At 38.4% G+C, this 25,636-nt stretch overlaps 1 protein-coding gene across 2 annotated transcripts in view; it reads right to left on the bottom strand.

Moving 5' to 3' along the window:
• The window catches only part of unc5a (unc-5 netrin receptor A), a 195,953-nt gene that overhangs the window by 63,434 nt on the left and 106,883 nt on the right, over positions 1-25,636 (bottom strand). For both annotated transcript variants that reach the window (XM_088604631.1, XM_088604630.1), the window contains exon 2: positions 21,124-21,345. In XM_088604631.1, the coding sequence (XP_088460757.1) occupies positions 21,124-21,345 (222 nt within the window). The remainder of the gene's footprint in view (positions 1-21,123; positions 21,346-25,636) is intronic.

Below are 25,636 nucleotides of genomic sequence, written 5' to 3' on the forward strand. Positions count from 1 at the left end.
TAAACAGCCACAACAGACATGGACAATGACGGTTGCTTCTCCCGTTGAATCCAATCCAAATTTCTCTGTTGCAAGAGCCAGTTCACCCCCTCAGAATGTGCTCTGGCTTTGCCAGGAAACTGATGACTGATTAGATTTCAATTGTGAAAAACGGTTCACAAAAATATCAACTTTGATTTAAACATCCCCCAGGAAAGACTGTGGTTGTGTCTGAATTACATTTATTACAAGCAGAAATTCCGTCTCTGGAGAGAAGAGAATTAACATTTTCTTTCTCCTAGCATTGCGCAAATTAGCCCTTCAAACCATATTTCATTATCTGTTAGGATCGCTTTTGAAGATTTTTTGTGTGCTTTTTTGATAAAGCAGATGTAAAGCAGTGGCATGGATTTAAAAACCAAGTGCACCACCAGAAACAATCTAAGTTAGGTATTACTTTAGATTACTTCACAGGAACAACAAAAATACAAGGCTGGTTATGAGAAGCAAAAAAATTCAATAAAAAACAAGTTCGTAAAATGTCACATATCCACCTGCACGATTAAGATAGTCACGGTGGTTTTACTGACATCACAAACCATCCTAATAAATGTCACTTGAAAAAACCTCCTCAAGTCACAACACACAAAACGGAGGAAACTTATTATATGTTCAATTTGTTTAAACAAAGAATATCCCATAGTACCATATACAATAATGTCAAATGGGAACAATCACCATGGTATGACAGACCTGGTACCTAAACAAACTGTATAAATCCAACAATAATGTAAAACAACAGGAAGAAGGTGGAAGAAACAAAAAAGGGAACCAGAGATGGGAATGAGATAACCGAAGGGAAAAGAGAAAGAAATAACGGATAATGGAGACCGCCTTATGTGCTCAATGTTTGATGTGTCTAGTGACTGAATTTGTAATTTCTAGGCACAAAGTTGTAAACCTTAAACTGATGGCCCTAAGGGATTCATCGGGGGTAGTGCAGGGAGGATAATACCCGCCGTATGTCATCACCGTGGACAAAATGCATCTTCTGGCGCTTGATATCCAGGATGTTTCATACAATAAACATGAACAAGCATTTTTAATTTTTTCAGCATTCCATTACCACCTGAATTAAGAAACGGACTTATTTCAAACTGAATTATGAATTGATTTGCAATCTGTTTACAGCTACTTTTACTTGTGCAATGGGTCATTGTAATAGCTTGAGATGATTAATTTGCCATTGCTTGTGCACAAGTACTGAATCTTGTATTTGGACCACATCCAAAAGGGTGAAAGTAAAAATCATGAATCAGTCTACCGTGATATATTCTTTACTTATGTACGCACACATTTGTAGTACCTCTATTAAATCAGCCAGGGGGAGTCAGAATGGTTGCAAAGATCTGTGGCACTCAGAGAAAGGTAATTTTACACACTTTGGGTTTTCATGATGAGGTAATTGCACACAGTTTGTGCCACCATCTCTTTCATTATAATTACCTGGGTTCTTTCCTGCTGTCCACTCTATGTAAACAGAAATGCTGCAGTGACTGATTATGCTGAACAGGTCTGTGTGACTGCAAATGTATTTGTGATTATAAATATGCAGCACAAAGTACTTAATCTTGTGTGGTCACGTACATACCAAGACTGGGTTTTTTATTTGTTGTCTTTCTTCCTGTTGTTTTGTGGACTGAGTGCACACATTGTATGATAGCTTTTCTGGATATCTGAGATTGAAGCCCATAGAAATGTCCTTTGGTGGGGGGAATACCAAAGACCCCAAGAAAGAAGGCCCCATCTCTTTCTCATTATGATGATCAGCTGATGATCTGTATTGACTCAAGATTCACATGAACACAGACTGAATTGCAATTCATTTTAAAATGTGACCAATGTTTAGTTGATGGAATCTTCCCAACAAGATTTCTGGCAGGTAAGCACTAGTGTACTTACAGAAAGTGCAATTTATGGGAAGTTGCCTAATTATCTTTCGAAATATTTAAACATTACAGGCAGCAATTACCTGTTACTGTCTCTTGACATTCAGAAATTCAGATGTCCAGCTGCAATTGAGCATTCTCTGTAAACCACCTGGCAGTTCAAGAAAGCAGATGTGAAGCACTCTTAAAAAAAACGCCCAACAAAACACCAGTGCTGAATCGAAACTAGGCAGACACAGTCACAGCCTAACAGGCAAATCTGTCCATTATGTCTGCTCTTTTGGCAGATCAATAAAAATCAGAGGACAAATACTGTATGCTCTCAAATATGCTCTGTACTCACACAGAGCAGATTCGTTTGTAGCTTAGTCTGCACCCACAAGGTTTTGCACTGGTAAAATACTGTACATTAATGCAAAGAGAAACAGATTATTCAACGAGCTGTAATTGATTCACTGATGACTGTGATAGTACAAAAAAATCTTTGTTTTTCTTAAATGCCTCTAAAAGGTTACATGCCTCCTTTAATCTGTGTTTTTTTCTGTGTATTTACCCATCACTTCCAGTCTACTCGAATAGTAAGTGCTGCCTTTGTGCAAGAATCCGGACACATTGAGCTCCTCTGGCATAATCAGTACTTCCTCACTGGTTTGGATGCACACTAGAGCAATCTTATTCTAAAGGCCTTCCCGTTGAACTGCAAGTTGCATGTTGTTAAGACCAAATGTGGTAATATGCAGGAACCAAATAAAGCCTGGGCATCTGCTGTCAGTTTCTGTTGCTCTTACATTATCACAATTCACCACCATGCAATATTTTGGGTTTGCATTGCTTCAAATTAGATGAGATTAAATGAGATTTTGTTTTGTTTTTTTGCAAGACAAACAAAGCTCTCAATCAAAACACACCAGATCCTTTTAATTACGAAAGCGGATTAAGTATTTTTTTAATTACTTCCTAATGATACAATCTACTTGTTTACTTTTTTCCCCCCAAAGGATTTGACCTGTTTTACGAAAATCTGCTTTGCTGATACTTTCTGGCATGCAGTCTCATTATTAGAAGAAAAGAAGCTTTAAGTCGTTTTTTTTTAAAATAACAGTCTACTGTAAACAATGCTTGCTAATGTAGCTGATAACAGATCTATATTTAGAAAGAAACATCTACACATATATGAGTAGGCGTTGCATTAAAAATCATGAAATGTGAAAAAACATAAAACCATGCACAAAAAAAGAAAGCAAAAATGGAATACACACTAAATCTGTTCCACAGTAATTTACAATGACTAATTTTACTGTTGCAACACTTGTGAGAACTCTTGCACATTCCCAAAGGGATCTTTGTTTTTTTTTAGTCTCCTTTACATACAATAATAATAATTCCTTACACTTATGTAGTGCTTTTCTGGACACGCCACTCAAAGCACTGGGGACTCTCCTCCACCACCACCAATGTGCAGCCCCACCTGGATGATGTGATGGCGGCCATAGTGCGCCACTATGCTCACCGCACACCAGCTAACAGTTGGGAGGAGAAAAGAGTGATGAAGCCTGTTCATAGATGGGGATATTAGAAGCCATCAATGGCAAATACTAATGGGAAATTTGGCCAGGATGCTGGGGTTATAGCCCTACTCCTTTCGAGAAATGCCCTGGGATTTTTAATGACCACAGAGAGTCATAATTTACCACACAGACCGCAGGGTGAGCGCCACCTACTGGCTCCTGTACCTTGTCTACCAGCAGCAACCTTTTTCCCAGGAGGTCTCCCATCCAGGTACTGGCCAGGCTCACACTGCTGAGCTTCAGTGGGCAGCCAGTTGTGAGTAGCAGGTTTCCTCTTTCTGCCCCAGTCTACTCAGGTGACAAAGGCTTTCTTGTATACAGATTTCATGTATTTTGCTAACAAGGGAAGCTACACTTTTTCAGATAACTGCAGATGTAAATGGAAAATCTTAAACATAAAATTCAGCAACCACAAGTTTTTCTTTCAATGTACCTTGAGGTCTGAATTTAATCATACAGCTAAGAACAGGAGGCAATTTTTTACCTATAGGAGCTATGGGAGTTCTGTCACCACTAGTTTTCTTAATTGAAGTAAAGTGTACAGCATCTTAAAATGGAAAGCTTACAGAAATCCACACAGATTTATATACAGTATAAGTACAGTAATAAATGCAGTATATATTTATATACAGTATAAAGTATTTATCCACATGGAAATTATTGTATGTGGAACTGCATTTAAAACTGAGAACAGGCATTTTTTCAAAGAAATCACAAAGATTAGATCCCCAGTGATTAGCGATTAGATCCCCAGATCTATCAGCCACTGACTATCAAACAGGCTTGATGGACAGAACATCCTCCTCTAATTTCTAATTTTATGTTCACAAAAAGGTGAAGCTGGCAAGTACAGCTTTTCTTTTCCTGAAATGGAGAACCTATAGACCCAGAAGTATCTCCATAGAATGGGCCATTCCAAAGAATAGCTTCATCATGTTTGCTCTTCTGTTATTTCAGATTTTATACACGATGCATTATATCTTAACGTATATTCCATGTTTTTTTTTTTCTTGTAGCTGTCACAGTTGTTATTTCTCCTTGTTTTATTACTTGCCATTACATGCTTACAATTCTAATTAACGTCTGCTGATCAGGAAAGCAAACAAATGAGCATTTCCCAAAACTGAAAGAAAAGTTCAAATCAATTAAAAGCCTTAAGAATGCTTCTTATATCTGAAAGATGGAGCTGATGGTTATTTAAAGATTCACTTGCGGACAGCAATGTGTAACACTTATTTTCTTTACTGGGAAACCTAATTTCAGGTATTATTTTTTCTGGAATAGAAAGCTGGCAAGACAAATGGCATTCCAAACACGTCACAAAAGAGCATACCATAAAATTCAACTCAACCATCTAGCAGCAGGATTTAAATCCAAATAAATCAATTCATCTGATTAGTAACCATCAGTACTTTTTAATTTAGTCAAAGTGGTTGCTTTCCTGGAGAAAATAATCTTGTTAGGCTAAACCAGTACATCAGTTATAAAACCCTACTTTGTTGTAAATAACACTTCACGAAGGCTCAATTATGAATTGAGCATTATGAATGCTAATTCAGAATTTAAATGAACCTGATGTAACTAATATATAATTACATTAATAAAGCATTTACTGTATATGTGAGAACAATCTGACTTTAGTTAATAAAGTGCCTTTTGGTAAAGGTCAATTCCTCTCACCTAATTGACACTCTGTTAGTCTTTGCAAATATACTGTAAATTACCAGTTTAGTGGATCCTGGGTGACTCAGCCAGTGAAGATGTTTATTTGAAACAAGGAGTATAGGTTGAGCTCCATAGACAAACTGTGACAGATTCAAGCTAGGGCTATGTTAGCAGACAACTGCAGACTGGGGCAAAGCTGCACTGTGGAATTGCCACAAAGACAGAGAGAGACATGCTGCTCTTTAATCAGTGCAAATGTCTTGCAAACAGCTCTCAAAGGGCATACAGTGTCAAATAATGATTTAGAAAATCACTGACTAATTATTCAATAGGTTATTTTAAATATATAAAGTACATTAGGAGTTACATGGAATATAACCTCTATGGAAAATCAGGAAAATTATGGAAAATATGCAATCCCTTTTCTGAACTGTTACCTATTTTCTTATACCTTTGCTAAGTTCTCTTCAAACAATATGGCTGCATTGCTGATAATCATCTGTTTTACATGACCGACATGTTAGATTTCACGCTACAGTTCTGTATCTTGATAAAGTTATTTCAGCTTCCAAATGTAATGTAATTAGAGTGTGGGACTGCAGGAGACAGCCTCTCAAAGTGTCACAGAAAAAAAAGACAGTACATTAAAATGTAGGGTTTTATGTGACATACTGTCTTATCCAAGTAATCAAGAGGCAACTGGCATAATTAAGGGAGATGAATATGCATAATCACACTCATCATTTCCCAGTCCTCTAGTGCCCATTTGTTCCAATACGCTTCACCTTCAAGAAGTGGGGGACGAGGGTGTGGAACACCACCATTCTCTCCCTGCGTGATCATGTCAATTTCCTGCTGTTTTTATTTTACCTTGGGCGAACAGAGTAGACAAATACACAAGTGACAGTGACTCATAAGACAAATACAGCAAACTTTTTTGCACATCTGTGCCAAACAAAACCAGAAATATCCTGCAGAACTAGCCTGCAATAAGAAATAAGAATGATAAGGAGGTCAACGACCTTAATACCAACTATATGAACTGTGCAAACACATTAGAAAAGGGAAAACAATGCTTTGTATTCAAAATAAGCTCTTGGCAAACAGACACACTGAATGCTTCCCTGGCACGACTTGTAGAGGTTAAGATATTTTTCAATGGGTTGCACGTTTACCCTGCTTGGAAGATGTTCAATAATTCAGAAGAAGAATAATTGGGGCGACCTCATCGCTGATTTCTATTGCTTACCTTGCCAAAGTGGTGATTAAGGTGGTATTAGACCCCTGCATCTCATTTCCCTTCGCATATCAACCTAAACCCTCCTGTCAAAGAGAGAGACAGCCAAGCTGGTACAAGACAGGGGACTGGCTGCATGACTCCAGTTACTGTGTCTGTCATGTTGATGAGACACACTGTACAGAAACAACATTTGTCATTCTAAAACTGAAGCAGCAACTGTGTAGAAGGCAGTGATGATTTTGAATTGAATGCAAAGAAATGCAGTAGGAGAAGCAGAAATTCATTAGAATGCCTACTCCTCTGTCACATATTCTAGGGCACATTTGACTTAAAAAAACACTAGCTTTGCAGCACAAACGTATCTTGCACAAAATGTAACAGGTTTACAACGGGCTTACCAAAAAAATCTGCAGGGGTACGCTGAACCCTGAGATTAATCGCGATAATTACACTATGCAGTTGATGTTTTCAGAGGAAGATGGGCTACTTGAAAAATACTGTCTCCAAACAAACAAAGCAAAGAAAAAAAAACATTTAAAAAAGCAACTGTAAATGAAACCCTGTTAATGTGTTCTCTGGACATTGAGCTTCTGCTAGGGACATAGAGCAGTAGTCCAGTTTCGCAGTGCTTATTAAAGTGTAAAGGGTGAGAGCAGGAGACCCGTGTGCTCTTGAGCCAGGACAGAACATAGCCTGTTTATTCCATAACAGTCTCATTAAACCCTGTTGCTACTGAGTGTAGCCTGTCTTACACAGCTGATGTGTTTCAAACCAAAACAGTACTTTGTATTTTACTCTTTTTTTTACTTATTACCCAGGCTTCTTTGTAACGAATACAAACTGCTAGACTGTAAAGCAAAAAGGACAGTTTTGACTTTGCTGTCCCAGTAATTTTGAATGACACTGTACTTTAGAGGGTGGTGGTGGTGGGGAATTATTCACTGGAAGCGCAGCAAAGTATTTTTTTGAAGTATTCGTTTCAGAGAGAAGAAGATGAGATGTTTTGAGTGCTCTGCTATAATGCATTAGGAGACAAAGCTCTGGTGGGGAAAAAAAATCGGGGTGCTCCAACCTGAGGTAAACATCATTAAAGTGATTGTTCTCTGAGAGGGAATATCCTTTGTGTCAGTAAGAGACTTCTTTATTTTTCCTCCCTCTTCTGTTTCCACTCGTCTCGACCTCAATTCCACATGGGTCATTTGCTTATCAGAAGGAGAGACTGGAACCAGCAGATTTGAATGCGTTGCCATTGTCAGCGGTGAAATTCAATTAGACTGAGTCCACAAGGTACACAGGCCAGGTAGCAGAAAGACCCCATTGGCAGTAAAAATGAGAACCGCATGCTTTCCCCTTGAGAGGAGATACAGGGCATCCAAGGACTATAACCAAGCCTCTTCATAAACAAGAAAATATGATTAAATATCCACTTAATATTTTTTTTTTGATTTTGCAATATGCCATGGGGATGTGAATCCCACTGAATTTAGTGAATACTCAAAGGGGTTCAGCTTTCTAATGCAATTACTATACGGATGCCTGGGTTGGGATTCAGCTTATAATACTTGCAAAATGTTCTATGCCCCTAAAAGTGATCAGTAACCTTTGGTGTCTAACACAGTCACTATTTTAGCCTAATGTGTTTGGTTGGCATATTATTTATTCCAGCACCTTCCAGAACGTAAAAAAAGTCTGCATAGAATAAATTTCTGCATTGGATAGTGTTTGGATAATAACTCTTTGAGGACACCCTAAAATGTCCTTGTTTGTATATGCAGGGGATTGGATTTTTATATATTATTCCTATATTTTTGCAGATGTGGGTAATACATCCTCTCCTCCTATAGGAATAAAAATGGTATGAAAACACCATGCTTTTTAATGGAGTGAGACTGCTGTAAAAAGATCATCAAGATCTTTATAGAGTGAGATTGCTGTAAATCCATATCCATAATATAGTCATGAAGTTGCAGCCAAGGTGTCAGTACTTTTGCTCATCACTTATTTCACCGTTATTGTTCCACCTGATAGGTGCCAAAAAATATTACTAGATTTCAGGTGTTAACTGTTGGACTCCCCCTCCCTTTCGAGAATATTACCAGCAGAGCAGCCTGCTGCGTGTTACTATTTAACACCCACAGGGGTTGTCATCTAATTAAGCTAAAACCTTTGAGTGTTCATCCCTTAATTAATGACTTATGGGGGCAAGAGAACATTCAGTAAGTACTGAAGTGGTTAAAGTCAGCATGGATCAACACAGAACCCAGGGAGTAATTGGGATAATTACACTATACACTGGATGTTTTGGGGAGGAAGACGGGCTACTTGAAAAATACTGTCTCCCAACAAACAAAGCAACGAAAAAATAATTGTAAAAGCAACTGTTAATGAAACCCTGTTAATGTGCTTTCTGGAAGTCATTGCTAGGGACATAGAGCAGTAGTCCAGTTTCGCAGTGCTTATTAAAGTGTAAAAGGTGAGAGCAGGAGACCCGTGTGCTCTTGAGCCAGGACAGAACATAGCCTGTTTATTCCATAACAGTCTCATTAAACCCTGTTGCTACAGTGTAGCCTGTCTTACACAGCGGCTGTATTTCTAAACAAAACAGCACTTTGTGGATTCTCTGTTCCAAATGTTATTATTTTGTGCCACTAACCAGGGAGTATAATGGTTTTGTTAGGCATTTCTTCTGGTGGGTCAGTAACTACCTTGCTACGGTTTCCTAGATGTCAACAAACAGCATTTTTTAAAGAAAGCAAGCCTGAGCATAGTTGAGGGAAATATGCACTTTTTAATTCTTTCAAGGGAGTGCTTTGAATTGAGCTTGATAATGTCTTCAGGGTACACTTTGAGCTATTTCTGCACAAGCTGTGTACATTCTCAACAAAGTCTGCAGCTACTTCAGCTACAGCTGGTCCTCTTAGCCTGCTTTCAGATATTAACTATTATATACCGCACAGCCAGAAAATGTATTGAAACTGAAACCGGTGACATGCCAGAAAACCAACATCCAAGACAAAAACAGTCATAAAGAGTAATTAATCTAAACATTACGTATTTAGATGAATACAAAGGGATATAATTTAATTTAGTACGTGCTATGTTTGGTGGATAGATGGAAAAAGCCACGTCTGCTGGACAAGCTGAGGAATCCAAAAGCTCGATTCCTGTGAAGGAACCAGGAGTTACGGAAACTAGGCGAGGCAGCCGAGTTGTGAGGGCAGACGGGAATCACCGAGCAGGATGGCACTGTGAGGGCGGAAGGAGACTGCCGAACAAGAAATGCGCTAAGCTGCTGGCCTGACAGGAAAGAACAAGACCGGGAAGCTGTGCCACCAACCAAGGCAGGAGGGCGAGGGCACGACACAATGCCACTGGTCTGGTGCTCAGCTGGGCTGAGGACGGGGAGATGGCTGGCCGTGTGGTTTGGGAACCGAAACGATACTCTGATCTGAGTAGCTTAGTTCAAGCAGGTTTTTCTTCTCTCAAGCGGGTGTGTTGCGCTGCAAGCACTTCCCTAGGCAGAAGGAAGCTCAAGGTCAGAGCAACAGACCATAGGCGGATCAGGGCTGAAATATCCCGGGCAACATGGAATAAATACGTCTTATGGGGGGGCAATTGCTCAACTCCTGGTGCAAATGTGTCCAGTTTCCGTGGAGACCCGAGGCCTGTGAGCTCTGGCTCGTCCAGGCGTAACAGTACATACATGAAATGTACAAGAAGAAGAAAAGGCAATTGTATATTTCTAATTCCCTCAATTATTTTTGGAAGATATAAGGGCTAATTATCTCCAAATACCTAATTAAAATGTGTAAACGCCTGAATTGATGGTGTAATAGTTTATGGGAAATGTCAAGTTTGCAGGTTATTGTTTTCTTCCTTTTGAGCACATAAAGAATTTTGCTGGTTCTCCAAAGGCGATAAACATTAAAAAGCCGTGTTTTCATCCTTCCCCTATTACCAGCATTAATCACAGGAACACATTTATTTGAATAATTTGTATTTTATTAATACAAATTATGAGAAAGATACAAGTCAGCATTTCACTTCAGGAACAGGTTTTTCTAAGTAGACATTTCTGTGGTGACACACACTTATCCAGTACATTTACTGTTTAATTCCACATACTGTTAAATGCCCTCATATTTCTCATAACAGGCTGTTGCCTCTTGTCTTACTATAGTCCTTACTACATTTGAGCCTTCTTGCACTATAAGAGTATAATAATGCTTACAAACGAGAAGAAGCCAGTTGGTCTACATAGCTAGTTTGGTAGTTAAGCTAATCAGTTCAAAGATCTTGCTCATTTTTTTCAGAAACAACATGAGTAGCTTGTTTCATACTCTCACAACACTTTGAGTAAAAAGGTTCTCAGTTTTTAAATGCACTTCCATATGGTCTCCGTGGGAAAATGGATAAATCTGTGTGTATTTGCATAAGCTTTCTATTTAAGGATAGATATGATTTGCTTCACAAAACTAACGGTGACAGAAGAATACATGATGTAAAAAACAGGAAATCAAAGTTAAAAATGTTAACTTAAAAGTAATTCCTGTATTCTGTTTCAGCATCAGACAGATAAGGAATACCTGTTCATTCTAATTATCAGCATGAGACAAAACTGCTGTATGCATGATCAAAACATTAATTTTAAAACATTTAACATACAGGTATTAGCAATTATGCAACCTTTGTAGAAATAACTAAACTGGAATTGAGAAATATCTTAGCCTTATCAAAAAACGAGTAAGTGGGAGAGACTGTAAAATATGTTAAATAAACAGTCTTTGGCTTACTTTTTCCTCAAGTTAAGAGCTGACATAAAATATATCAAAGGTTGGCTGACACTTAATCAAATTAATAAACACAAGACTTCTCAAGCTTCAGAAATGTGGTAAGGTTGACACATGAAAGGGTACTTAAATCTGTCTTACCCTCTACATTCAGGACAACTTCAATCAAACATATGGTTATACAAATGTTCACACACTGCTTTAGATAACACTACTAGGGCATTTGCAGTAATAAATTAAACAGATACAAACATACATCATCGCTTCTTATTATAATAGAACTTCCTGCTTTGAATATGGAGATAATTGGTTTTCCAATTCCCAGTCTTATTTATGAACCAAAGATTATCCCAATTTATCAAGGTCAAGGATATAAAAGTGTAAGTTAACACATCTAATCCAGTTATTTTAAGTAGGCTGTTAAATATTTGACCAACAGAACAAATCCAGTCATGTCAGTGGAGAAGTGTGGTGGGTTAAATGGAGTTCATTTTCCCCTCATAAAGGCCAGTTAATGGAGTAAAGAGACAGCTGTGTTGCAGAGATAATTGACCTTGCCATCTGTTTCAGGTTATCATCACCAAATACTTCTCCATCAGCCATACCGACAGGCTGAAATACAATTCCCATTATAAGGATCCAGCTAATAATGCATTATCAATTAGACTCTTTGCTATTGATCGATGTGCAGCAGGTGGCTCGAGCCCATTATCTTCATTTAAGACTATATTGTCCCTTTCCTGCTTCTCCTATTTCCACGTGTTCATTAAATTCAAGCTTATAGAAGTATCGGCTTTTACTTAAATTGTGGCTTGATTGTTCTTCGATACCCCGGATCATGTTTAATCACCATTGTCGGTTTTCATTGTTATTCTGCAGTCCTAATCGCAATTAGAAAATTGAATTGCAAAAGTTGCTTTCAGGGCCAGAAAATGCGCATCTCTGCAATGGGTTGTGAATGCATTAGTGATGCTTATTTGGACTTCACTACAGTCTTTAAAGTAACAGAGTTCTACTAAAAACCCGAGAATCTTACTAGGATACATATAAATATTGACAGAAAGTCTTTAGGTATGAAGAAAACAGACTGACTAAATTCAGACTGTTAAATGTAATGCTTTAAATATCACAGAATCACATTTCCTAGGCTCTTTAAATATCACTAATGACACATTGACTACAGTACTTCGAAGATCTAATAATGTGTATTTGTGTACTTTTTCATGTTCTGAAATTGGCTATTGATAATTTATGAATAGCCAAGTAAGTGCCTCTGAGAGAGCTCCTGCAACTACAATACTCTGGTCTATAGCTATATGGCAGAACTGATAAAGACTACACCCTCTTCAATAGCTTGCTGATGAAAGACTTGTGACTGAAGTCATTTAGGGAATCCAGCCTTTTTGCCTCCTTATACAGCCAATATTTTCATTTGAAAAGGAGTTTTGTGATGTGAAACAGACACAGACACAAGAACACGGAATTGCGTAATGAACCAGTTTATATATTAGCGACAATACTAAAGGTTTCCTGAAAATGTCTGTTAATACCTCCAAGAGTAAGCAATTACTTTAGGAGTTGAATAGACACATTTAATCACCTCAAGTATCTTTCCAAAAACACAACAAAGATATAGAGCAAGAAACATCAATTTCTTAAACAATATTGTATGACCTAGATAAAAACACATAAATGGTGGGACTGTCCAATTTTCCCACAAAAATGTTAACCTTCTGAATGATCATCTGCATAAGGCCCTGCTGACCTGACCTGACCTTTCTAAAACTGTCCATTCTAATTTTTTAAAGAAAATGGAAAATGACTGGGAAAATTGTTTAAAGAGATTTTGCTAACCTATATTTCTAATATTAAATACCTTTACTTGCCAGGAATCCCAAATGATTTAATATCCCTTGATAATTTTTACACTCAACTAGAAGTATTAAAGGGATTTTTGCATTATTTGTCTAATACTTGCATCAATGCCGAACAGACTTTCATTTTAACATCATATTCTATGTCACAGTTTGGATCTTTTATGAAAGAACATGTTTAGCCTTTTATAAATTACTGGAAATTATCCTCCAGAATGGAAACTGTGGGAAAACCGTCAAATCATATTAAGCTATTTGGAAATCCTGACAGGTAAGTGAAGGTATTTAATGATCTGTTGATAGGTGTTGATGTGAAAAAGGTAAAATTCTGAAAGAATGGAAACGAGATGAATTTGCAAATTCACTTCACTGATGGATGCAATGATGTTGCGGAGACCACAACGAGATGAGTTAAAAGAAAGACCACAAATGAAGAAAAGCAGCCTAATGTTGGCTTGAGGGACCACTGTTTATGTAGAGACATACCACGGTGTGACAGTCAGCTTTTAAGTTATGTGCTATGATCTCAAGGAAAGCATTTTACAGCAAAGTGGGAAAGAAAAAATGAGCGAATTTAGAGAATAATGAGACTTGATGTTCACAGAAACATTTATGTGTGGAGAAAGCTGGGGGAGGAATTTTGAGTTAATGAATGAAAGCAACTGTGAGGCACAAGGGTATAAATTTTGCAAGCCTGGAGAAGTTTTTCTGGCAAGACAGACTCATAAAAGGTTGAAGAGCATACACATTAAGTGGTCAGGTGCTCTAATGATCATTCACCTCCCTTCCATCAGTTAGGAAATTCAGCTGTGAGAGGGATGAGGCCCAACCAGTTTGAGGGGAATCTAAATGCATGAGTTTGAGGATCAGTTGTACAATTAGTGTCAACATTATCTGTAAATAAGAAAAAGTTTGATCATGCAACCACTGAAATGAGTTCCACTGAAAATGAAAAGGCAGAAATGTTGGACATTTTTTGATTGCAAAAATAGTTGTTCTCTTCTGGATTCTCTTGGCCTAAGAGACAGAGTTGAACAACTTTAGAACTACTGTAGAAGCTTGTCTTTAACTTTCCCATGGTCTGACCACAGATTTGCTGCCTGCTATTGTCTGCCTTGTTAGTTGTGGATTACAAGAAACATTTGTTCTTGATTTTTCCAGCTTAGGCATGGCATGTCTCAGCTGGTTTTATTATTTCTCAAGATTCAGAAACTGGTTTGGTGTGCGTTAGCTTCTAACAACACTGCACTACACTCTGCTGTGTCTCACTGCGGTAAAAGCACAGCGAAGTGTCATCAAGAGTAAGCAGGAGTTGTGGTGAGGGGAAAACGGGTCGGGTATAGTGCCTGGCATTGACGGATAGTTCGATCCTCTCTACCTGCGTGCTGTCCTTTCCACTTTTTTTTAGGTAAGACGAGCAAACCTGAAGTAAAGTAATATGTTTTTTTAATGTCTTTAGTTTTATGCTAAGTGATGTCACTGTTTCGTTAAGGTTTTTAGCGTGTGCAGTATATTTGTTTTAAGGGTATAAAAAGTGTGGGTTGTCAAGAGACGAATACGGAGCTCCGTAGTGTTTATTGTGAGTTAAGTGGACTGTTAGAAATGATTATGATGTGTGGTGTTTAAACGTGTTGTAGTATATTACAACAACAAAAAAAAGTTTTCTGTCAACGTTTTAAACAGGAGAAAATAATATTATGAGGCGAGAAGTTTGCTACCTGGCTACCTTCTTGCAGTACTCTTGACTTGTAAATATCTCCGTAAACCCTTCCTTGTTTGTTTTTTCAAATGTTTTAGAAAACACACTTTAAAAAAAAAGAAACTCCGTGGTAATTCCTGCTGCGCGCCGGTAACGAGAGACGACCAACTCTGAAACTGCCAGTACTGGAGGGAGCCACTAGACGTCACCACAGCCAGGCCGCACAGGGTCTGTGACGTAATGCCGTCAGGTAGTCGCTCCGTACATTTTACGGGAGTTGTAGTTCTTAAGCCACCAAGTCCTTAATGATCGTCTGTGAGCAGTCATAGCCAGTTTGTATATACCCGCCTCCTCCTTAAGACAGGGTTACACAAGCACAGTGAATTCACAATAAAGCGCGGTCAGGTTAGTTAAACCATGATTCTGATTGTACTAAAACACAATGAAATAACATTACAAGCATAGGTAAACCATAAAAAAGCTATAAAATCCTTCAAATCTAACATCATACACCTTTCACAGGCTAACTTTCCAGGGATGGATGGAAAGTGTTTGAATTCATTTGAAAAACACAATATGACTTCTATTTCTTACTTTTTGAAATCACTAGATCTACAGAGAGAAGGGCCCAACTGACCCTCTTCCCCGTGAGGTTTATTTCTTTAGGAAATTTCCTTCCTAAATGTCATAATTCCTTAGTCCCTTCACCACAGCAGTACATCAGTCACAGGCACCTTCCTGAATATTTCTGATCCACATGAATGCAATATTCTATTTTCCTTTTCCATTTCTAAATACATACTCCATTAATTCTTTTTGGAAGGATGGATGGGCCATTCTGTTTGAAAATAATATGTACAAAAGACAGGATCTCCTAACACAGTGCCATAATTCTCACAAATAGCCCTGCCAGTTAGCATTGATTTCTCTAGGCAGGAAACGTCTTTATGTGACATAGTAAGAACCCCCTTCATCTTCATATGCTAGGGAAGAAAGTGGAGCAGACCACTCTGGGAGACAGAAGGGCAGGAAGACCAGAGCTAGACTGAGCAGTGAGAGCCAACAGGCAGTGAAACACCACAAAGATAAGTTACTGTAGGCAGATAATGAGAATTGATAGACCCTACAGGTAAGATCAATACCATCTATAGATATTTTAAGGTGAAGGGCAAATTGTAACACTATTCTTGGCAAGAGCAACTTGCCAGAAACAAAAAAAAAAGGCACAGAGATCACAGCCATGACAAGCCAGGCTCTGACAGCATTCTGAGGAATATCCCTACTAACTTTTTTAGAGTCATTCCATGTTCTGAAACCCATTTACAATATTTTAATCAAAAGCAGAACTCAAACACCACACTTAAGTTACATCCTGCTGTCTACTCTGTAATATAAATAAAGAAATTTATGTCTATGGGCTTTAGTACCACAGTGCAACAAGCAAGGTAAGGTACCAACATACTCGACTTGTACTATTACACTTACAAAATGACTTATAGAGGAAAAAAATACCTTTTCTATAGAATAGTCCCAATTCTCTACACATGCCTTTAGGATTTTTTTTTTACAAAAAGACTGGCATAGCTGAAAGGCCCCATCTATACTTTATTTCCGTTGTAATTAAAAAAGGTTATAGATGAGTTGGGCATTTGAAATTTGTGAAGCTTTTAATAAGCAGAAAATATTGCTAAAATAGTACAGAAATTATGACTTTTCTGTAAAGTAATACTCAAAGTTTTCAGTAAGAATTTAAAAAGAAATCTATAAAAGACAGATTAACACAATAAGATTAGCTATATGATTTAATGAGTGTAGATATGGGTATCCAGAACTGTGTAAAACTGCTGCTTAAAATGAAACTAATGCAACTAAACACCTATTATTACTGTTCTACAATGAACTAGAATAATTATGATGGCTCCAGCTATGCTTTATTTAAACACTGTAATGCCAATGTTTCTGTAATGTTGGGTATGTGATTTGTATTTACTGTGCTAAACAGACACAATTCTGGCTATGTGTTTACTGTGTAAATCAATTCTATTCATGTAACAAACTAATTTGCAACATACTGTAACTGGTTGTGGAGTTTTGTACCCATTTCTAATATACTGAACTTACTTCCATCTTACTATGCGGATTTTGCAATAATCTGCAATGAAAGGAATGGTAAAGCAATGAAAAAAAGTAAATTTTAGATTTATTTTCATATCACAAGAAGGTGTTAGCATTGCTCATCATTCTCCACACTGTCGGTTTATAACTGCATTTCTGACAGTGACACAAGTTTTGTGTTTCAAATGGTGTAGTGCCATCAGGAGACATTTCCTCCTCTTAACTCCTGGTCGATTTTGTCAGTGCTGAGAATTTTCTGAATTGGAAGAAACCTATTGAAGAGATACAAAATGAAGTTAAAGCATGACCTTATTTTACTTATTGATTAGACATATTTGTGTCAATTTCCTCTGTCTTCCTTTTACGGCCACCTAAATGAAACTGTTTAGGAGCTTAGCAGTGGTTCAATTTAAGAATATTATACAATGGCCCTTGATTTTGCTTTTTTGAATTTGTCATTAGGCTCTTTTTCAGTGCTGATTGTTTCTTGCCTAGGCAACAGATAACTGCTCCACATCTCTCAAACAATCAGAAAGCATGATTCACCGTTCTATTGACTTAAAGACCCTGTGATGCCTCCAGTTTATTTCAACATATATCGGCAATTCAGGGGAGCAGGTGATTTAAGGTCCAGTTTCCAGTGCGGACAGTACATATTAGGAAAAAAGACAGATCAGAATCACACTTCAGCTCCTCAGAAATTTTCAAAGACTTTCATATTTATAACTTGAGCCAGCATTTTCATCTGCATAAGCTAATAAAACAATTACTCTTTAACCAGACATGTTAGATTTGACTATATGTGTCCACACTTGTACTCACTATCACGCACTGTCAAATATTCACTGCTTTACTAAGAAATAATGGCTATAATGACAAAAATATTTTAAAACACTGGCTGGCCATATAATATAAATAAATCACAAACACCACTGTGGTTCTCTCTCCTATCTATATTAAAACTGTTTATATTAAAAGTCTGATCACAGTTCATATAAATGTGATTAAGAAAAAAGCCAGTTTTTTTCAAATGTAATCTAAGCTTTAATTACGGAAAGAATGAACAAAACAACACACTGATAATCAGTAAAGCTCAGAGTGTAGTTTTCAGATTTATTTTATACGACATTCTGGTCTGCCATTTATTGCCAGTGGAGGGGAAAAGGTTGTGGGATTTCAGGCAAATAAATAAAAAAAGGGCCATCAAATTACTTCCCAAATTCCTAATATTTCAAGCAAGAGGGATTGGGTTATCAAAAACCCTGGTCACTAAGTAGTCCTGACAGGATTAAGTTTACAGGTTCTGGGGGATTGAAGTAAGTAGCTCAGAAAAGCACCTTTACTCTGCCATCTGGCATCTTCACATCCTCGGTCTTTTCTAATGCTCTCTTGTGACAAATCCATCCTTTGTAGAGTCATAGAAAATCAGGATGTGGTTCAGAACTCCATGGCTGTGTATAGAGAGACCCTTGAGGTTCCATGGAAACCAACAACAAGTCTTGCAACAAAAGAAACGTTACAGCAACTCCGTCGGCAATCAGGCTCAGTAGCGAGACTGTACCATCCAGCTGCATTTGCAGATCATTAAAAGCTGTCTCTGTACTGTAGTAGTGGTCAGGCGAAGCAGCCATTCCACTTTCAGGGTTTTAGGAGCTTTTGAATCGGTTAATTATTCTTATTTTTAATGGTATTTGATTATTTTTAATGGTATTTTATTAAGTTGGAAGACGGGTTTTTAAATTGTATTTGCCATTTGGAATATTTAAGAGCTAGGTAGGTAGGTCACTTTTCAGGCCATTAAGGCCCATGGGGGGAATGGGGGACGAGGGCCCCCGGAGGTGGAGGTGATGTGGTCTATTACCCCCCGGAAGGATCAACCCCCCGGTACTCATTTGGAAAGCAGGCTGAGTGGACCTGGAAGCCGTCTGGAAGGAATTGGAGCAAGCTACAGTGCTTGCCCCTACCTGGGATTGAACGTGGTTCCTTCCAGTCAGGAGCTAGACGTCCTTGCCGTCTGAGCTTCCACGGCTTAAGAGCTACAGCGGGGCAGTATTAGCCAAAAACCGAAACCGCTTTTCTGCTTCGGCCAGCTTGCTGCAGCACATCCTTCCCATTGCCTCGAGGCCACTCTTTTGTGACTATAGGCGATGCCCTCTAAAAGCCACCACTTTACAGGCAGATGGTCATTTGCTCTCGGAAGTAATTTCTGCCATTACCAAACCCAAATACTGTGTGGCGTAAATGCCATGTTGTTCATTTCAAAACATTACTCTGACATTTTGTTAAGCTGTTATATGCTTAATAAATTTTATTCATACATTTAAATCCTATATCCAATTGAACTGAAATTGTAAACTAAATGACGATGATAATCTCTATAGCTGTTTGTATGAGACAGAATTACCCAGTGGAAGACTTTAGCTAGAATAACTAAAGTCTATTAAAATGACTATAGGCTGCCAAAAATAACACATCTTGTGAAAATATGCCTTTTTCATTATTTCCAACCTCCTCCTCCTTAACAGTTTAGTTGTTTTAACGGTCTGTAGGCTTTCTGCTGTAAATGCGAAGTGTTAAGTTACAAATCCGCTCTGAATCACAGCTCAGCAGTGACAGACGCATCTATTTTTAAGTTTGGATTTACACTGGAGCCTTTCTGAGTTAAACTGCTCTTAGAACAAACATGTGGTGGGTGCATGGTGTACCGACTTGAGGAAATGGGTTCAGACCTTGCGGAAATGATCTTGTTACACTGACAACAGAAACGCACTGCAAACATAACACCATCAGGCTAAACAACAGAAACTCTGGGCTTGATGGGAAACAAGGAAAACAGAGAAAACAAATAACTGAACAAAACTATGGCACAGGTTAACTGGATAAATTCATTTACCTGTACTATATATTAGATTTCTTTAACAGAATCTAAAGATAAAATGTATAACTAATAAAACAAATGCTGCTGCTAATGATGATGATGATAAATGCAAAAATAAATAAAAGCAGGGAAGGTACTGTTCATAATTATAGATGTAAAAATGAAGGAACTATTCCATAAATTAAGAAGACACATAAAAGGAGACTTTTCTTGCCCAATGTTTTCCCCATCAGAAATATACAATAATACATCAAGGTTAATAATTCATTTAAGACTAGCTGCTAAAGCAAGAATCCTGCTAGAATGTCTGTACACTGGTTATTTCTGGACAGTTCTTTGGCAACACATAAATATAATGCAGAGACACGCTACTTTAAAATCAGGACCAAGTGCTGTGAGATTCAAGGACAAACTACCAGATGATGATGTTATTGTGTCTGTTGTGTTTTGTTCTGGGCTTTCCTTGGAGCTGTTGTATTACTTCTGTGCCAAGACTGCGCATTTTAACATGATAAGGAACAAATTCAGGAGCCTGAAAGAAATCACACAGTGGTGCACTTTGGTTGGTAAGCAGCTTGAGATAATGTTTTAGTTTTGCACCGCCTAGCCAGACCATGAAAATGAGACTAACATAGCCACACGGTCCAAAGAACTACTGCAAGGGCAGGGACAGGGAGGAGGGAAGGATACCTCAGACGCCTGTTAAAGTAAGTGATTTTTACCTTATTATACAGCCTTCCCTCAACAGTGGCAGGTGTGCAAACCAGAGAACTCACTCATTTAGCAGTTTTCAGAGTGAGAACAAGTCTTCCAAGCTGTGGAAAACCCTCTCTCGTACATGGTTCTGCCAATGGAAACTTTCAGAACGTGCTCAGCTCCTCCAGCCACTCATGGCTCTGCGCTGTTGTCTTGCCTCTCTAGAGTTGTCTACACCTAGCTAGATGCATATTTTTCACATCAACATGCGCGGGTGATTGCAAATCTTTATTTTTCACCATTTGTGCAATGATTTAACAGCTTTTGCACGTTGAACTGTCAGGCCTTTTTATTTTATTTTAGTAATTTTATTTCCAAATTTTTGAAGGGAGAAATTTGCAAGTGAACCTAATGCTCTATTTCCCATGTTCTCAAGTATTCACCCGCTGTGATTTTGCCAAACACAAGGGTTTTAAGGAATGTAATTGCCAAGGAAAGTCTACAACTGGTTGAGCAGGGTGAAGGGATTTGTCCTCTCTCCGGGACAACACTCCGTAATGAACGCCACCCTACAGGATACTTATCCTACAGACAAACGGTGAAATTCTTTACAATGGGCCCCGTGGATGGGACTGGAAAGAGTCACACTGCCACGCCGACGTGCCCATACCTGTCGCTGGGTCGACCGTGCGCTCGATCATGTGGTCATCCTGGTGCACCCACTCTCCGTTGCACTTGAAGTAGATCTGAGTGGCCGGGGTGGAGCGGCAGGTCAGGGTCACGGGCTTGTTCTTGACGATATAGACGTCGTCCGGCTCCACCAGGAAGTGAGGCAGCAGGTCTGAAAAGGCTGCTGGGAGGGGGTTCGTTGCAGTGGCGATGTGTTGGGCATCTGCGAGAAGTAAAGAAAATGTCGCTCAATGAAGGGTCACAGCATGTTATTAATCCAAGAAATCAAGTAGTTAAAACACTACTTGAAGGATCTTAGGGAGCGGGTTTCGACGATGTGTCTGGATAGTTCCATACACCCTATTTATCATCTATTTTTGTTTCATACATCTTCACTTCATAACCACAGAAATCAGAATAAAGGCATGCATCCCTTCTCAATAGCACCACTGTGCTGCAAGATTTGCATTAAAGACAGACAATAGCACATATTTATAATGTGTTTTAAATAAACAGAAATGATGGTCTTTTTCCTCTTTGCAAAAAAGATTACAGTATATTTGGGCAATATGGAATACTGCTTTCATGTTCAGAAGTATATTAGAATAAGAATAGAGCGCCAATCTTTTATTCATCTATTCTTTCTCAGCAGAGCAGGGTAAAGAACAGCAGATTACCAGTCTATATTGTGCTGGCATTGAGTTGTTAAAACAGACTAAAACACGCAATGCAGTATCATTGGTGTAGCAGGAATTCTTTGACAGAAATTTTCACAGAAACACAATTGTGAAGGTGGGGTGTTTATACTTTTTTTCTATACTTGGTTGTTAAATATATATATAAAAACAAAATGCAAATCAGATGAATTTATTTTGTCAGCTTTAACAGCCAAAGGGAAAAGAACAATGGAATGATCTTGACAACTGCTGACAACAATGGAAGAAAAACTAAAGCAATAGGCAAAGACTTGCAGTTACTATAAATGTGTAGCATCCTGGGTTGGCATTTGGATAGTCTGGGATGTGCTACCTGAATTAATATTAGGTTATTAATATTAATATTAGATTAATATTCCTAGGCAGAGAAATAAACTGTGCTGTGTCCGGACAATGCCATCATCATGACTGTGAAGTTCAAGGTTATGGACAGTAATCCTAAATCCTGGCACTCCTGTGAGCAATCAGGGCAGAAATAGGCCTGAGCAGACAATTCGACTGTCAGGCCCGGATGGAGTATGTGTGGCCTTGTCAGAACAAGCCTGAAGCACGGGCATGTCTTAGAACTACTGTTAATCACGCTCTTCTCAGATCAGAGCAACGGTGCTGGGAGCCAGACATTTTCTGCTGAAAGGCTGCAACACTTCACAAACATTACATGTCTCGTTTCTAGGAGGTTTTAACTCCTACATAATTTAATGGACAGCAGATTGCCAAACCAGAGAAAGGCTGCGCAGTTCTTTAAAATCTTTCACTTTGTATCTATCACTTCCATGGTGTTGGGTGAAAAAAAAAAGATCCCTCATTTGTAAACATTTACAGTCTTTCACGTTCACTTGTAGACCTTGCAGAGTCGAGACATTTTCCACGCAATAAAACACAGTAATAAACAGAACGTGAAAGGCTTCATCCTTTTTTGACACATTTCTCCTCTGTGTAAAGCTATGTGCCAGGTTGAAGCATCTCAACAGTAGCCCCAGATTGTTATTAGATGTCAAAGAGTATTATTGATTGTTTTCATGCTGCAGGTAAAATCCGGTGCAGGTACATTGAGAGTTCCTTAGGTAATCCAGGGATTCTAAATCTCTCCACAGCTTCTAGTTGCACCGTATGGGCTAGAAACTCTACAGCAGTCATCACCTTCCTGTCAGAGACACTTGCAATCAATGCTATTCGTTTCTGCATAAAATAGTATGATTGTAAACGCAGATGACCGGCTCCACTCTCGTTGCCCTGATGTAATGAAACAGTCTGAAGAATACATAAATTAAAGATAAAAAGTGATTTTTCGGTTACCGCTTATGTCTCACATACTTTACACCAACAGAAACAGGAGAATAATGAAAAAGAATGCACACACTGGCAGAAAACAAATTAGGAATATGTTGATGCCTGGTCTTTCTTATTTTTAACGTCAACAAGCTTTGACCTTTATGTAGCACCAAGCTGCAGACTGGACTGAAGATTGCAATTGTAACTGACACCTGCTTCAAAACAGAAAAGACTGCATTCTTTATGCAGGGAGGAGTGCTTGCATGACATGCCTACAAGGCTTGGTATCTGACCTCCTACCTCACCGATTTTCCCCTCATACAGCAACAGTGCGTCTAACAGGTCTTTGAAAGCCATCTTAATGAATATGCAGCACAGACAGCGCCTGTTCCCTGTTACTTAGCCTTAAGACTACTAGAAAACATTTAATGGTATTTCAGCTAGAAGGAATATGAACGTTTAGTTTATTATATGTTGTCTTGCACTAGAATTATCTTTATGTATTTGTATTTTACTGTATTTTGATGCAATATTCTGTCTGATCAAAGCTGAAAAAGAGCTAAAAGATGTGGACATTGCACCCAAGACATCATAAACACAACAAAAGTGTAGGTGGTACAATTATATGCAGTCACACACTTCCAATTTTGATAGACAGATCTAATTAGAATTAGATTAAAAGAGATTACATTGCACAGGGAAACTGAAACCTTCAGAAAAAACAACCTTTTCCTTCTTCTTCATTTTTCAGCTATTCTTATGGGGTTCTAAGTTGTTGGTATTGTTGTTTAGCTAAAGGAGTGCCTTTCTTAAAGAACCTGCCACAGTTTCTTACAATGCATTCACGATTCTGCACAGCACTTCGACAGTCAACTCGTGTCCAGTACTGCTGACATACAGGGTTTTTCAACAGCACTTTCTCTGATGCTTCTTTCCATAATTGAATGCTGTTGCCTTACCTTCTTTGAGTCCAAGACTTCCTGATGCAAACATGGTGTGTAAGAAAGTCTCCGGCAAATATTTACTTTCAATAATACTTATTTCCTCAGTAGCACAGGTGATGAATAAAGCTTCAGATGACTATATAGTCACTGAAGCTGTTCAGTAATTAATATCTCCATTTTCCATTATAATTTGTACTTAGTTTCAGTTAAACAAATGTCTAAAGGTTTTTAAGCATGAGCTATAAAAAGGGTTAACTAAAACACATCAGCGGGCAATAATGTTTAACAAGTACACTCAAAAATTTTATTTTTATATATAAATATCAAAATATATATATTTTATCAATATATATATATTTACTGTATACCTTTTTTTGCAACTGTACTGCCTGTCTGACAATTTGCATTTAAAATGTTGCCTGGAGAAAATGCTAATCCCAGGTGTTACTAAACATGGAAAACATGCAAAACATGTTTGCAGCAAGAAGGCCTGATTAAAAAAACAACAACAAAATTATCAACAAAAAGTATTAGTGGTGGGTGTTTGTCTGGCAAGAAAAGTCAAAACAAAACCACAGGTCACGGGAGAGAGGCCTAAATCCTGAAATTAAACCTCCTTTATGTAGAGAATAATAATAATTTACCATGAGAAATCCAATGCCAGTGAAAGGCTTTACATTTCTGGCCTGAACCTTCAGTTCTGCTGTCTCTTGGAAATCCTTAGCTACTCAGTTCTCTGCCTGACCTTTTCAGGTACCGGCTGTCCACTCAGAGAGCTCAGCCCAGGTCAGGGACAATATTAGCCGGCTCTACAACACCATCCTGCTCAGAGAAATTATCTGGCTGGCAAAACACATGTCATATTAATGTCATCCTTGCAGCTTCCCTTTGTCATCCCTCTGCCAGCGAGCAGCTTGCTAATTCATCAGAGTGAAATACAGTGAGCGCACGGTGGCACTCACTGAACCCCTGCTAATGTATCATGTACGCGTTTAACTCTTAATGAAAACTAAATGTTCTGTGTCCAATGAGGGACATCTATCACTTCCCACAACCCTTCTGAGCTTCCCCCCTATTATATTTGGCAGGGTGATGAAACGGAAAAACACAAATTATTTTTTTCCAGCCCCATATTATGTTCTTTCGTACCTGCAGAGCAAAAAGCCTCTCCGAGTGCCCTGATAAGTGAACGATGAGCATCTTTGATGTTACAAAATGCAATTAAAATTTCCAAAGTATAGTAATAACTCCCTAATGGCCACTTACACTTTAGGATACTTAGTGCACTTGTTTTATTTAGTCTCCTTGCATTCGTGTGCTTAAGGTGACCCATTTAGCAGGACACTCCATCTTCGGCTGCCATGCCATTATCTTTGCTTGGGCACCTCCATTTATATTTATTAGGATTTGAAACAGAAGCTTGGGGTTAGAGCTCAGAGTGGGGAAAAAACTTTGGTTGAAATTCACTTCCTGTCATGTAGACAGGAGTCCACCCTGCCTGCACCCAAACACACCATGGGATGAGATTATAATATATGCATACAAAAAAAAAAGCAACTATAAATTTAAGTCAACAGCTCAG

The sequence above is a fragment of the Lepisosteus platostomus genome, chromosome 13 (assembly GCF_059453375.1).
Source record: "Lepisosteus platostomus isolate fLepPlt1 chromosome 13, fLepPlt1.hap1, whole genome shotgun sequence".
Classification (NCBI taxonomy): domain Eukaryota; kingdom Metazoa; phylum Chordata; class Actinopteri; order Semionotiformes; family Lepisosteidae; genus Lepisosteus; species Lepisosteus platostomus.